The sequence below is a fragment of the Nannobrachium achirus genome, assembly GCF_963921795.1.
Source record: "Nannobrachium achirus genome assembly, chromosome: 8".
Lineage (NCBI taxonomy): Eukaryota > Metazoa > Chordata > Actinopteri > Myctophiformes > Myctophidae > Nannobrachium > Nannobrachium achirus.
This window is the reverse complement of record NC_137817.1, coordinates 21,338,937-21,355,417: the sequence shown is the minus strand read 5'-3', so window position 1 is coordinate 21,355,417 and position 16,481 is coordinate 21,338,937. Positions and strand designations below refer to the sequence as shown.

The following is a 16,481-nucleotide window of genomic DNA, read 5'->3' as shown; positions in this document are numbered from 1 at the left end:
CACACACACACACACACACACACACACACACACACACACACACACACACACACACACACACTATATAAAAAATCTATACAAAATGTTTGTCCTTGAGTTTACAGTAATGTTGGGTTAACTAGAAGAATACGTATATTTCAGTCAACCACTGCAGGTGCATATGGCCCAAAGCAACAAAACCTTCACTGCCAACATCGGGCTTTAGCGATTCTTTGCTCAGGGGGGTTCAGAGATTATTTTTTTGGGGAATATACTTAACAAAACAAAATAACCCCAAACCAGTGGGAGAAGTCATCGCTCAAGATGCAAGGTTCATTTTCATAGGAAAATCACATCTCGAGTTGATTTTGAAAAACATTTTGGTTGCAGTTAACTGGCTGTTGTAGGCTTGAGTCTTGTGATGAAGTTTCTTGTAATGAGAAAACTCAGCTATATTCAATGTTTTAGTTTATTTGGAACAAAGAATGTCCAGTCCTCTACTCCTCTTGTTATTTGTAACTGTTTACCAGTTGTGGATCTAACAGAAATCAAGCTGCCAAAAGTAGCTGCTTGTTTGCCTGTCTGTTGCTTCTCCGCCGATATGCTATGGTTATCTGCCATGTTCTGTGTAGTATATAGTGGTATGAATAAACACAATCCAGGCAAGTTAGTCAACACCAGATAGTCTCTTAAAAAGGGAAAGGAAAGTCTCAGAGACAGAATTGCATACTAAAAGATTCCTTGAAGAAATTAAGCAGCAATTTCAGTCCAAGTTCCAACATCCAGGTGTGCTCGGGAAAACTATACGGACAGTCGGACACATTTTGCTGCAGCAGCATTCACCTTGATCCTACCGTACATTATTATGTTTTTAGATGCCATAATTGGTTCTGAATCACTGCAGACTCTGTCTTTGTACTCTTTGGGAGGAAAAAACTCTACCTATCACCTTGCTCCACACAGTGCTGTGAAGTGATCATGCTAGCTTTAAATGGAGACTAAAGAGCAAGTGAGCCAGGGAGCCTCATTCAGCTGCACAGATGTTCCTTTTATAATGTGTCTCTATGACATCACCAGTTCTCCAGGAAGCTCCACTGGTTATACAAAGCAAAGTGAGCTTCAGTGGGGAGGCTCCTTCAACAGGAGACTACAGAAAGCTGTCTTGTTAGGAGAGGCTCATAAACCAGCCGTGGGGGCTTAGGCCAAACGTTTTATTATGCTAGTTCTTACACACACGACATACACACACACATGGTTATAAACGCCCTCTACACCCCCACACACACATACGTACACTACTGACTACCCCTGATACAGTGAGTTTGTGTGGTTCAGTAGTACCACCTGCCGCCCTCCACCCCTGCCCCCAGGAACAGAAGCCCACTGCTCTGAGGTCACCTACTGAAGAGCAGGAAGCTCCTTGTTTTCAGGCTCTTAATGGTCTCTTCAGGGGACAGCGTCATCCCACAGGGCATATCTGCATCACGGGTTACAGTGTTATTGATGGGGTAATAAAGAGGCGCAATGTGTTCAGCTGGAAATTATCTCACTGCTGGAGCTTTTATCTGTTTAATTGATATATAATCTAATAATAATTATTCATCATGTTTTTCACTTTTACCACTCCCAGTGCGTCATTGTGGCATCAGAGGACAACATGTTGGTTCCATTTTCTGCACACTATTCATTTTGATAATATAAATAGTATTTGCATGCTGTAGGCAAGTCTACAGTATTGTACATTTCAAAAACAAGGCAAAATGCTTTACATAAAACATTAAGACAGAGTATTAAGAGATTGTAGGTCAATGTTTGCTAGTTTGCATGTTTAAGTGTCTAGATCGTGGTACCAATATTGCTGGGGTCAATCCCTGCTGATGCTGAGGGCATTCAGTGCGGTAAGATGACTGTTTAAAAACAGCCACCAAATGGCACAGCCTATGTTATGGCTATCTCAGTGGCCTCAAGTGTGGCCCTAATGGTTTAGATGCAGTCTTGTTTGTTTTGTCTTTCCCTGGATAAATGTGAGACACTTGAGTACACACACAGAAAAAGTGAGCAGGCAGAAACATGGGGTTGTCAACTTGTCTTCTATCCTCTCTTCCTCCTCTTAAGTCTGATTTATACTTTGTTGTGTCACATGTGTGCCAGTATTGCACACCAAAAACGGCTCACAGGAGCTTGTAGATCGGCTATTTTTGGTGCGTGACACCCTTGCACAGCTAAGTATAACTCAGGCTTTAGAGTCGGTCAGGCTCTGAGAGGTGCAGAGTGAGTGTTCTTTTAGAACGGATGTCCATGGCAGAGGCAAATTGCAAAACGGTCCTTTAAACAAGCAACACAGTAGGCTCTTTTTAGGTATTGACCTTTTAGAACAGGGTGGAGTTAATCGTGGAAAAAAAGAAGAAAAATCCGGCCTTAATAATAGGTGGTGGCCGCTGTGTGTTGGTTTCACAGACGTGTATCTGTTTTTAGTCTTCTATGTTGTAACGTGAGGGGACTTGCATTTAACAAGGAAGTGGTTATCTGTCATTTCGAAACATATCTTAGGCACCCATCAAAGTAAACAAAGAAGCAATATTAATTGAACTCAATCGGTCTCCTTCTTTTCCTCTAAGTGTCTATCTTGATCTCTCCCTGCATCATACATTGTAGTGTTTCAGTTGACCTTTAAAAGGCACCTGGAAGAGGCTGACAGAGGAAGTGTGCGTGCGACCCGTGCGTGCGTGTGTGTGTGTGTGTGCGCACTTGCAGGCACACGACAGAGGGACATTAACTGGACAGTGTCTGAATGACTGACTAGTGCCTGTGTTTGACTTGGCTAGGCAGGTCTCTCAGTGAAGAGGGGTGGAGCTGGGCATTTTTCAGCAGACAGGAAGTGGGCAGAACAGGGTGTGCCAAGACAGGAAGTCTGACTGAAAGGCTGCACCTCCTCCACCTCCAGCCCCCAGCCCCAGTGACCCAACACCTTACTGTGCCAGTGCGTTCAGAGGCAGTCATGCACGTTTCCTGTTTTCATTCCTCCCTTCATCCCCTGTCTGTTTACCCATTCCCCTAGGTGGGCAAGTCTTGGCAGAAGCACAGCCACACACATCCACTGTGGGCAGCTGAACCATTTGATTTATGGTAACAGCAGAGATAGGTCTATATTCTTTCCTGTATAGTGGCTTCCCACTATTCACAGAGTCACACCACAAAAGTACTAATCTGAAAAATGTATTGAGAGATGAGGCAAGATAATAGCCTGGTTAATAAACCAGACCGCACAACACCACCCAACTAAGTGTGTGATAGAGTCTGGTTTATTAACCAGGCAAGCAAGATAATGCTTTGATATGGGTGGTGGTGGAAATGCATGGAATCTCTTGGCATCTAACATTTTGAGAACTTTTGTGACGGTACAAAGAAGATATCACAAAAGGGAGTGAACTGTCATGCGTTAGGCTATGGGGTCCACTCCAGGGCTTCCCAAACATTTTTAGCTCAAGACCCAAAAAAGAAAGTTGGTGTTTCCCTGGGACCCAAACCTGTTTGTGTTTACATTATGAAATTATGAAATTCAATTACATAACACCTACTTTTATAAACTACTGGTGTTGGGCGGTGCAGTACCGGTATTTCTATTGTAAATGTTTTGTGTTTTTGTTAGAGCAAGTTTTAAGCCAGTCAAAAGTCAATGTCGATCCTCACAAAGATTGCATGTATTCATAAAACACAGGCTACCCCTGGTTCATTTCCAAAAAGTAATTGGCCCTCCAGGAACATTCATTGTTTTGAATCTTATTTACTTTTTAATTAGGTATTGATATGAGGATTTTAACCTCATCATTTAGAAATTGAATATTAACCAATCTGATGCAGTAATATTTAAAAAATACAGTTGGAACATATTCTCATTATTTCTGGAAGCCTGCATCTAGATCTATCATTGTCAAGATCTCAGCTATTGTCAGAGCCTGTTTAAGGTGACTGATTTGCATCTAACACATATCATTGTCAATATGTGAGATTGTTTTTAATTGCTTTAATTCATCTGTTAAACCTGTTAATTGCAACAAAAAAAATTACTTGGGGTATAGTACATACTGTACATACGATACATATGATACATACATACAAATAGATATTAGTCTACTTAGTTTCAAGTAAGTGGCTGCTACATATCATTCGATGCCTGTCAGATTCTCTGACTATGCTGCACCACAAGTCTATGATGAAAAACATTTGCCTACATGAGCTGAGACTTGATGTTAGATTTGATCATTGGCTACGCTCACATCAAATTGATAACAGATTGATAAATGCTGAAAATTGCATTGCGTTGGCTAGTTAGTTTGATAAATGAGGGGCATTGTCCATCCATCCATGATCCAACCACTTCTAGGTTTAAGCTATCCTTGTTTTTTGCATAGCTTTTTCATGTAATTGAATAGAACTTATAGTCGGGGGACTTAAGGATATCTCACGCTAATCAGTCTAAAAGCGCAAAATTTTGCACAGATGTAGCTCAGGGCATGCTCTAATGATTTAGCTAGGGCGCCCGAGTCGGCGACCTTCGGGGTCGCCACAGCGGCCAAATCAAGTTGGGCTCCCATTGACTTTCTATACAGGAGGAACATACCCAGAATTTTTTTTTTTTCTGGGTATTTAAGTAGGATCTGAGGGGTCTAACTAGGGGTTTGTCATCATGCTGAATCCATTGCAAGCATTTGTTTTGCACAAAAAACATTCCTTGGGCTAGAAATGGCATCAGAAAACGATGCATGTATGGGTGAGCATTCATGTTAGTCGGAGGCCTTAGGGTTTTTTTTTTCTCATGCTAATCAGTCTAAAAGCGCCAAATTTTGCACAGATGTAGCCCAAGGCATGCTCTAATCATTAGAGCATGCCTTGGGCTACATCTGAAAAGAGTCGGAAAGTCTCCGACTCGGGCGCCCTAGCTAAATCATTAGAGTCTAATGATTTAGCTAGGGCGCCCGAGTCGGAGACTTTCGGGGTCGCCACAGCTCCAGAAAACACCCCAAAAACTCTGAAAAGTGATGACTCATCACTTTTCATCACTAAATCATCGTTTTCTTGGGCCATTTGTAGCCCAAGGAATGTTTTTTTTGCAAAACAAATGCTTGCAATGGATTCAGCATCATTACAAACCCCTAGTTAGACCCCTCAAATCAAACTTAAATACCCAGAAAAAAGTGTTTTTCTGGGTATTTTCCTCCTGTATAGAAAGTCGATGGGAGCCCAACTTGATTTGGCCGCTGTGGCGACCCCGAAGGTCGCCGACTCGGGCGCCCTAGCTAAATCATTAGAGCATACCCTGGGCTACATCTGTGCAAAACTTCGCGCTTTTAGACTAATTAGCGCGAGATTACCATGTCATCTCCCTTAGGCCCCCGACTATTAGTATTTAGGTACATAAACAGATTGTCTCATATTAGCCCTCGCCTAGTTCAAATCTGCTTGGGCTGAAACCGAAGGATACTGGTGGATTGTTATTACAATCCTAAAGTACAAACCACACACTCAAGCTCTGGATGCAATGCAAATTATCTGACCAATGTTTTGGCCGTAGCCTTCATTAGGGCCTTCTGAACTGGGATGTCTGGACTGTCATTACATCCAGAGTTCGAGTTATGTGGGAGCCAGTGGGGTCTTAGCTCCCATAGTTAAAGTCTGGGACCCCATAGTCAACAACCCCCTTTGGGGTCTCTTTTTTTCTAAGTGTGTTTTTTTTTTTTTTTTTTTTTTTTTTCGTTTTTTTTTTTTTTTTTATGTTCCATTGGAAGAATTTATATTATTTATGTTAACTAGATATACTAAATAAACATGTTAGACAGTAAGACTGAACAATGACATCACACCGTTTAATCCTACTATTAATTTTATTATTATAAATCAGGCGCATTTAATGTGGGGTGTGAGTCTTCCTTTACCGTCCGGGTTATAACACACTCGCTGCAATGGTTCCTACCTTTCTGGATGCAGACCTACCCAGCTGCGTGGTCTCGCCATGGCCTGGGCATAGGCTAAGCTAGGAACCACTGCATCGAGTCTTTGCACTTCTAGCCACGGCCCGGACGGCAAAGGAAGGCGGACACGCCGGAGAGCAACAAAACAACCAAACAAAACAACGCTGTCTTAGCAAGACCATACCCGAGGGAAGTAGGGGTGCTGGGGGTGCGGCCGCACCCCCTCCCCCACGTCCCACCGCACCCCCTAAAGGGGGGTTGGGGGGAAAATATTGCCGATCGGCAAGTAGAGGCTCTGACATCAGTGGCGTGAAGTAGGAGCTATTGGCTACTTCTATTTCCAGTACAATTTCAAAATAAACATGTGTTGAATGATCGATTGTATAGACAAAAAAAAAAAAGAAAGGCTCTTGTTTTGAAATGTGCTTCTGGGCACTGTTCAGAGAGGAAATGGCTTTCAAAGGACTTCCCTTTTAACTTGTCTGAACGTCTGTCTCTCCGTGCGTAACTGATGCGTCATGGACTCGGTGGATTATAACAATACGGCCATAAAGGAATATACAGAACACCAAGACAACACAACCTAGGCTATGAAGGGATTAAACATCGCCCTCTGCTAGCCCTGGCGTCCTCACTGGTGAGTCGTGGGCTCGTGGCTATAGACTTGTAATGATGAATGAATGCTATGTTATGCTGCTGTGCTGCCTGGCTAGGCTAACGTTTGGGCTAGCTAGTGGCTAATGGCTATGGTGTACCAGAACCATCGCCAATGAAGCCTGGGTTTCCGAGGCTAGCTGTTTCCTAACACTGGGGTCTGGGCCGATGTGGCAGACACGTTGTATGGGTCACAACGCACTGAACACAGTGCGAAGCAACTCGTTGTGAGCTTGTACATCTGCTATTTTCACTACTTGTTTGGTACAAGGTAGTAATGTCTCTTGGTTCACGGGCTAAAAAGTTTGGGAACCATCATACTTGCTGTTGTAGACAGGTTCACGGGCTAAAATGTTTGCTTGCTGTTGTAGACAGTGGTGTAAAGTAACTAAGTAGATTAACTGAAAAGCTCTGGGAACTGAATGATTTTATGAAACTGGCACTTGTTGTCTGACTGTTGGTACCAAGAAATCCAGACTATATACCGAAAAATACCTGATTTAATATGATTTAATATAGGAAAATACTCGTTTTAGCCGACTTTATACCCGAAAAATAGGGCCCCCATAACTATGGGGGCCACCCCCATAACTATGGGGGCCCTATTTTTCGGCGGCGCCTTCGGCGCCGCCAGAGGGACCCCATAGCTCTCGGAGTATAACTCAAACTCTGATTACATCCATCTCCTCATGGCTCTGCTAAATTATATAAACCACCCTAAGTAATTCGAAAACTATTAGGCTCTGCTAATTACATTTTGTTCTCATTTCAGCAGGCTGTGTGAGAGATAGAATACACATTCATATTTATAGATGTATTATGCCTTAAGATGATGCAAAATACATTTGTTTTGTTTTCCCCCCACACAATGTGCCCCTTTAACAGTCAGAAGACGCCTTCTCTCTATTCTCTAAGGCCCAGTGCTCTGCCCTAGTCTTGTGGTGGACACAACCAGGCTATGGTCAGCATATCAATGTCTTGCTCTCTACAGAAGAGCCAATTGGTTTTGTCAGGGCCAACTGTTGGGGAGGGAGGGGGACGGTGTTGTTTCAGACCTGTTTCAGATCTAAAAATAACTTCAAATAGCAAAAAATTAGTCACGTGAATTGAGCCCTGGCTATCCATGATGAGCCCTGTATTGGAAATTATTGTAAAGAAAAGGAAAGGGTAAGTGAAGGAAGAACGATGGAAGGTGTTGAGGTAGCCTCTGACTATGCCCATAATGACATGGACATCTGTCCAGATTAAGCCAACCTGCCTGGGATTACCTCTAGGGCTACTCTCGTCTGCCCATGTAGTCACTTTCTTCTCACCTTTGACTTAATTTCTCAAAGCGGTACTGTGACGAACTAATGGGACATTGATGCCAGTGAGCCACCCTAGCCAATCAATGCCAACAGGCCTGGGCAGCTGGCACTCTCATTCAACCTCACCACAAAGTACAAAGTCTCACTGTGGACTAATTGGGTCATCCTCATGTGGGAACTACTTGCATTGGGAGTCTCTCAATCGCCCCTTGATTCTTGTTTAATATTAAGTGGAGAAAAATGTAAAACACACTCAAATGTTTTATCAATTTAAGAAAAGTCCTGGTGTAGTGAACATTTTGAATTAATTTCTGTTAGGCCTATTTCTAACAAAATTAAAAGCATTAATACAGAGGACCTTTTTACAGAAGACACTACATTGCGACCATAGGTCGCAAGTTTACTATGAAAACCGGCACATCTTGTCCACATATCCGTGTATCTCTGAAGGTCACGCCTGACACAGTGGTTACCCTGACACATCACTGTGACATCATAGGTGATATCACAGGTGACATCACCTGTGTAAAAGTCCATATATGGGTATTCCCCAGAATCGCCTTTATGCCCATATATGAAGATCCCTGATGTCATCGATATACATCACTGGCCAGATGGCCAAGACATGGCCCATATCTGTGTGGCTGGTTCAGATAGGGATCTCCATGTATGGGCATAAAAGGGATTGTATGTTGTGATGTCATGGGAACCACTCTAACAGAATCCCTTTATGCCCATATATGGAGATCCCTGATGTCATCAACATTAAGCCCATATCTAACAGGACTTCATATTGGAATGCACATGTATGGAGGAAGACAGCCCATATCTGTGTGCCTGGTTCAGACAGGGATCTCCATGTATGGGTATAAAAGGGATGTACCGTATACAGTACATGGATCTCCATATATGGGTACCAGGGGTCTCCATATATGGGTAACTGGTCCGATATACATCACTGGCCAGATGGGCGCCCTGAGGCGTCTTACTAGTTATATCTTCTATAGAAACCGCACTCACAAGGTTCATTTTCTTAGATTCCTTTTTTTATTTACTGCAGCAGCAGTCTCGGTCTCGGACAAACAGTCATGTTTCGGATACTCTGGCCTTCATCATCGGTGAGTGGACGGTTTCTATAGACTGTTTGCTGAGAGTCTGCAGCCTAATTCACTGACTATAGAGCATGCTACATGCGTGCATGTGTGACTTCTGTCCCATAATATTTGAATACTTGATTATGTCTATCTTTCCTTAGTTTGGTGGGGCTGCTCAGCAAACCACAAGAAAATCTACAAAGTGTCCCAATTTTCTAAACGAAAGCACATTGACTGCTTTCAGGGCAGAGCCCATTAAAAATGTTTTGACTAGGCTGTGCGCATGACTGTAGTTCCCTTTTCCAGAAGGTTGCATTCCTGGTTCCTCTTCCGGGTAGCGTCATTGGATCGGCTCAGCGGCAGATCTGGACCGGAAACACATGAAGGTCTCATGTGTTTCAAATTCAAATCTGATGCTGAGCCAATCAAATTAACCTATGAGAAAGTGACTCGGAACAAGAAGAACGGGAATGCCATCTTCTGGAAAAGTCATGTAACACTGGAAACCACACGCCTTCTGATCAGCTGTTATCGGGTGACTGTTAAAAATCAAACCAAGTTTGAAGTAAGCGGTGGTGCGTGCGTGTGTGTAGCAATTAATTTCAGGGTGATGTGTGTGTGCTCGTGTGCGGGCGTGTGTGTGTGCGCGTGTATGCACACACACTCACACTTGGGCCACGGATCGCACAATATCCAGGTCCACGTGAGTCAACAAAAATATCTAACTCCCATGACCAACATCTTCAATTGTTTATCTGGTTACAAAAAGATCCAAATCGCCAGATTTGTGTGGCTGCGAGCCCCAATCGCACAACAAAATGTGCGATCCGGAAAAGATCCATATTTGTGTAGCCGTGGTCTTAGGAGTGGTGTGACCACCGCTCAAAAACACGCACGCACGCACACACACACACACACACACACACACACACACACACACACACACACACACAGCGCTATAGTTTTATCTTGAGCTATAGGTGTACACACAGCGCTATAGTTTTGTCTTGAGCTATAGCCAGGTGTACTATATATATCATCCATATTAAGTCCTTCTTTACATATACATATTTAATGACAGTGGTCAAACACGGTCAGTCAACCGTCTTAAAAGGATGTTATGTTGTAGAGTTACAGAGTACAGAGCCATGGCTGGATTGGTATTTAAAGCCATGTCAGTTTGGTGAGGCACCGGTGGCTCGCTATGCCTCCTGCTCTTCCTCCTTTTCCTCGTCCTGTGTCTCCTTTACTGGAGCCACAGCTGTGACTTAATTAGACACTCACTCTGCAAGTCAATCCCTTCTGCACAAAGACTGTGCTTGTCACCTTTCTCCAACGTGCCTTTGAAATGAGAAAGAGAGGGAACAGCTTGCATTGTCTTTACTGTGCTGCTCTAGCCAAGACAGAAGCAGTTAATGCATGTGTGTTTTGCTGGATTGTTTTTTATTAATGACACCCTTTGATTTCTAGAGGATTTCTGCTCTTGTACAGTATGTTGTCTTGATTGTTTTTTCAGATTCAGATATTAAGAATGCACTAGTTCAGTACTATGACAATATCTTTCTAGTTTGCTTGGTTCAAAGGTGATGGGTTCTTCCTCAAAACAACAGTGTTTTTTTTCTGTTCTCTTCATTTTCCAATAAAAAACGAAATGCCACGTCAAAAAAAAAAACCTTTTAAACCAGCTCCTTGTTTTTTCTGCTCGAAATCCTAACCAACTGCACGTGAGCATTAGCCAAAAAAAACGTAAGTTAAGTCAGCCCCCCCCCCCCCCCCCCCCCTCTCACGCTACTTTCCTTTCTTCGCTCACTGTTCACCCCCCCCAACACTCGAGTGGAGTGGACCATGGATGATTTACAGTGGACTTCCAGTCCTGGCAGCACACACACATGTGGTGAGGAAGTGAAGACTCAGGACATCTGGGGGAAGTGAGATTATGAAACTAGCCTACTGTCCTCTCCTGACCCCAACCTGCATACTTATGCTTACAGTTACTGTTGTTTTAGACCTAACCAAATTGACCCCAAAAAAAGCATGTTTCAATGTTCCTGTTGTTTTTTTGTTAATGGCACAAGGATATTCCTCAGTACCTTGTCTGGGAAGAGACAGTGATTTTGAACAGGAGGCGGAACCGTGGAAAGGATGGGATTTAAGCCATGCCCACATCTTTACTGTAGATTTCATACAGTATCTCGAAGTCATGGTCATCCACATACCCGGAATTGTTCCTGAGTCACTATGCATTTATGTCTATTATTCTTATCTCACATCCTGTCAATTCTGTGAGAATTTTGTCTTACCCCTTATCCCTAAACTCTTTTGCCATTTTTTACTATTTTGATAAACATTTTTAAATATTTCATATGGCTGATCTACAAGCTAAGATCTAAAATGTTTTTCAAAATAGTAAAAAAAAGGCAGAGAAGTTTAAGGATAAGGGGTAAGGCATGGACGAAAATATAGCTCTTGGTCTTTCCAGCAATGAAAATTTAACCAGTTGGAAATAACTGTCAGTCTGAGTGTATTTGATGAATTTCAGTTGCATTTTCTTGGCCTCTGCTGCTCTGTCAAACAACACACTGCTCTGTCAAACAATATACTATTTGGATTTAGAGCATAGCAATATGAATGCATGGCTATAGAGTATCAATCTTGTATTATGAGAATAGAAATGTTCTAGTCTCAATTTCGGTTGGTTAATATGATGATACAGCTTCAACGTTATCTTTTCCTAGTCGTAAATGCTGCATTACAGTACAGTGGATACTTGTCTGAACTCTGAATGTACTGTTGTAGCTGAGTGGCATGAACAATGAATGAATGCCTCTATTTGTTAGTTTAGGTCATCATCATCTATGTTTCTGAAAACCTACCAAAAATCACTTGAGGAGGTATCTGATAAAACCCAGATATAGTGATATTTGTCTATACTACAAATGGTTTTATTGTGTGGAGCGAAACGGTCTCTTTCTCTCACTCTTCCTTGCCTTCTCTCCATCTACCAGCATCTGTTTCCCCCTATCCCAAACTCCCTCTCTTTCTGCTGATTGAGCTCTGGTCTGACATCACACACCACAGAAAACGACAATGTCAATTTGCACTACTGTCTAGCATGTCCATAATTTGGCACACATACTCAGTACTTTGACGTCAGACAAGTTCGATCCGGTCCTTGAGCAAGACGCTAACCCCTAATTGCTCCCGATGGGCAGGTCGGTGCCTTGCATGGTTTCATCCGCCATCGGTGTATGAATGTGTGTGTGAATGTAATGCACAATCATTGTAATGCACCTTCCTTGGATAAAGGCACGATATAAATGCACCATTTACCGTTTATTTACCACTCAGCATTAGCCGAGAGATATTGTATTGGGTGAAATAGGCTCTCCCTCGGCTGGGTATTCATCATCCCTCTCAACCATCTCTCTCTCTGATTGATCTCAGGACTGACGTCACAAAACAGAAACCGTTGCCAGACAATGCCGTTTTGCTCTGACGTCGTTGGGCATGTCCATATTTGACACGTCAGTGCTGTGATGTCAGGCAGAGCTGTACTGTATGTTAGGCATGGCCATAACCCTAACTCTATATAGACTACCGGTATTATGATCGCAGATTTATGACTATGGGCATTTTACTCCTGGCACTCCTTAATGCTGGTTGTTCTATACTGTCGTTGGTCTAGTAATTTAAAGTTTTTCTACTATTAGGCCTATGTGTTGATTTTGTTCTTTCCTCACTTTGACATTATGACCTATATTTTCATCCATGCCTTATCCCTAAACTTCTTGGCCTTGTTTTACTATTTTGAAAACCATTTTAAAATACTTCAAACAGCTGATCCACATCGACACGTTGTGAGCTTGTGGATCAGCTATTTGAACTACTTAAAAATGTTTTTCAAGATAGTTAAAAAAGGCAATGAAGTTTAGGGATAAGGACATTGATGAAATCGGGCCCAAAGTCTTTAGCTGGTGGCATTGGCTGACAGATGTGTGTTTAGGCTCTGTTGTTTTGTTCAGCCTCTCTGTTGCTGTATGTGTAGAACACTGCACATCCAAACAAGGGATTATCCCAGGTCTCTAAGCTGCTGCCTGTTTTGCCAGGCCAACAAATTCATGTACTGTACCTATGTCATGGAAGAAAAAATCTGTAATTTAACTCCAAGTGAAATGATGTATTGTATACAGTATGTGTGTGTATACACATTCTATGATCCAGATATGAACTGCCCCCCCCCCATATACCTTTCCTATTGCTGCTTTAATTGTATATTTTTTCATGTGGTTTCTGGGTTAGGGTTACCTTCTTCTCTTTTTAAATGTTTATTGCATCCAGAATTATCATTATAGAGGGTATGCACATGCATAAAGTGAATGGCAAATCGAGTGGCAAAGTGAGTGACAATGTGAGTTTAACGTTGTTAAACAATGGTGATCAAAAAAGTAAACTAAAGAACAAGATTCCTGGGAAGAATTTCCACTTTTTTTCAACAAAAGTGCCCTCAGGACTCTTGCTGGGGCCCTCATTCAGTCCCACTTTGATTATGCTTCTTGCATCTCCTGATACTCCCAACACCAAAAAGCCACTAAAGACATAAGCTCCAAACCTTCCAAAACAAACTGATTCAACTACTTCTCGACATGGGGCCCATGACCCACGTTTCTCCCACACATTTTGCTAGCCTAAGATGGCTCAACGTGGAAGACAGGGTAAAACTAAAAATGGGATTGACTTTCAAAATAGTCAATGCAAATCTGCCCTCAATCCCCTCAGTGCCAGCATATCTGACCAAATATCTCCAAAAGGTTAGCGACACCCAGAGCCACAACACCAGAGGGAGCGCACACAACGATCTGGTAACACAAACCCATAAGACAAATATGGGTAAATTCTCCTTCACAACACTGCCACCCAGGTGTGTAATTCCTTGAGTACTTCCTTCAGATAGGACTTTTCTGTTTGGATGTATGGGCTGTCAAGGCCAGAAAGTCTTTTTTTTTTTTTTGCCACTCAGTAGGTGTTCCCGCTTAACTTCCGGGTATGATGACGATGTCACACGGCATACCCTCTATTCTAGTATCTTCTTCTTCTATTTTTATTATTATTAGCACGGTCTCGCGGAACATGCCACTAATATTTTGCTGCCTGTACCTCTAAGAGTAAGTGACAAATAAAACCCTCTTGAATCCTGATATGATGTTGTTTAAATATGAAATAGATAATGTGTAATGATATGATTTCTTTCCCTCCAAAATTATAGGCTGTCAGCATCAACAAGGCCATCAACACGCAGGAGGTTGCTGTCAAAGAGAAGCATGCCAGGAATATCCTTACGTGGTTTGTGTGTATATTATAACTGTATGTGCAATAGAAATTGTGTTTATGTCTCTCTCTGCCTGTTTGTGATTGTGTGTGCATGTCTGTTGGTATGCATGTGCTTGTGCAGTAGAGTTGAGCAGAGTTTGTTTTGACCTGGCAAGTAGATGAGCAATGGGTTCCCTGATTCTTGTGCGTTTGTGGAAGTTCTTAAGCATTTCTCAGTGACTGGAGGGTTATGCTGGTGCAAGATCCAAACAATAAACATAATGTGATCCTCGAGTCTGTGCATGGCCAGTTTGGCCACAGCCAAGCTAATTTTGTCATCTGTGAAACAAACACAGTGCTAGTATGAGAGAGAGGTGAAAATAGATTTTTACCCCAATTGTCTGCTGGGTCTTTTCCAACATTTTAAAGTGTTGTACAGCTTTGTTGTACAAGAAGACAGGACTGTGTGATCCACAGAAGCATGTTGTGTTCTCCTTGACTCTTGCTGTCACCCTGTATCCTGGGTACCCACCATGAGAAAGGGGCCCATACCTTCTGGGCAGCGGTCAACCGGCTGCCCCTGTCCAGCAACGCAGTACTCTGCTGGAAGTTCTGCCATGTCTTCCACAAGTTACTACGAGACGGACATCCAAACGTATGTACAGACTAATAGCACAACAATCGACACACACACGCACTGCTTAATTTGTAAATTATTAGGTGTCGGCGCTCATGAATCCGACAAAAAGGAAGGCAGTCTTAGCCAATTGGAATGGTATCATAAAAATATGACTCGTATATCTTGATCACAACCTCAGAGAGTGCCACTGTGTGGATTGAAGTTATTCCTTAGTGCGAATGTGTGTTCAACGTTTCCTGGCAATCTGGTGCTGCATTCATGTGTGGCATTTTGTGCAAATGGCCTAGCCTGTCATTGCCAGACTGATATTGGAATGATGAACAATCTGATAGATCCGCCTTGGATCTCATGACTTCAGAGATAATGTGTAGCAATTTGTGTGATCTTTGGACAAAATCTGTAGGAGTAATATGAAATTGTTTTAGGCTAAAATCTGCCAGTGTTATGACACGCCAATGGGAAGAATTTGGGGGAGAGGTTTTTACTTTACTTGCCTCCAGGACCAGCACTATATGGAGCGACAATAACCAAATCATCTCCATACAGGTTATTTGGTGACAGTATTTCTAATACAGTCAGTGTTATACCTCCTGTATTAGGCTGGCTTTGATAAGTCAGGTGGCCACCCATATACACCCACAGAAACTCAAATAATGTTTTCAAACACATTTCTGCCAGTACCTTTTCTACATGCTATTAGACTTCTATTACATTATTTTATCAATAACAAAAAATCATTAGCTTTTCCTGCTCTCTCCCCAGGTGATAAAGGATTCGATGAGGAACAAGGCTGACTTGACGGACATGAGTAGGATGTGGGTAAGTAAAGGCCCGTACACATTGAGCCGATCCCGGAGCCGAGGCTCCCCGATCAGATTTCGGGATGACCCCCCGGGAAAACAGTTTGGTCGGCCCCGGAATCGTTCTTGGGCTTGAACAGTACCCCGACACGATCGGATTATGTTAATTGGCTTTTTATGACCTCGGGACTCGTCGGGAGCGCTCCCGATAATATCAAAAAAGCTTGATATTCTCGGGTCATCGGGTAGGAATCCTTTACAATTATTGTCGTCTGAATGAGCTCACGGGATTGCTTGAGATTATATGAAGCCAGCTCCTCCCTTTTTTTAGGCTGCGCGGAGTGTAGGCTATTCTGTCACCTCACAATAGAACAGCCTACACTTTTATTGCGACCGTAGGTCGCACTTACTACAGAAAGCTGCTCGAGGTGTCCGTCTGTCCGTCCGTCCGTCCGTCCGTCACACACGTCACACGTCACACTTTTGCCCTGCTCATATCTCCGCAACCGTTGCCCCGATCCATGCCAGATTTTGCACACACACTCCTTACCTGCCAAACTACAACCTCCAAGGACCCCCGGAGCTCCAGGGACCCCCAGCTCCCTCGGGGACCCCCAAGTGTAAAAAATGAGCACATGTGCAAAAATTACCAAATGACCACCCCAACGGGGCTGCTCACGGGGCATTCCCGGGGACCACCCACTCCTGGTGCTCCAGAACGGATGCAAAAG

The 16,481-nt window shown here is 43.0% G+C and overlaps 1 protein-coding gene across 3 annotated transcripts in view; it reads left to right on the top strand.

Moving 5' to 3' along the window:
* The window catches only part of hip1 (huntingtin interacting protein 1), a 59,429-nt gene that overhangs the window by 8,735 nt on the left and 34,213 nt on the right, over nt 1-16,481 (top strand). For all 3 annotated transcript variants that reach the window (XM_080732377.1, XM_080732376.1, XM_080732378.1), the window contains exons 2-4: nt 14,267-14,330; nt 14,823-14,965; nt 15,713-15,769. In XM_080732377.1, the coding sequence (XP_080588503.1) occupies nt 14,267-14,330; nt 14,823-14,965; nt 15,713-15,769 (264 nt within the window). The remainder of the gene's footprint in view (nt 1-14,266; nt 14,331-14,822; nt 14,966-15,712; nt 15,770-16,481) is intronic.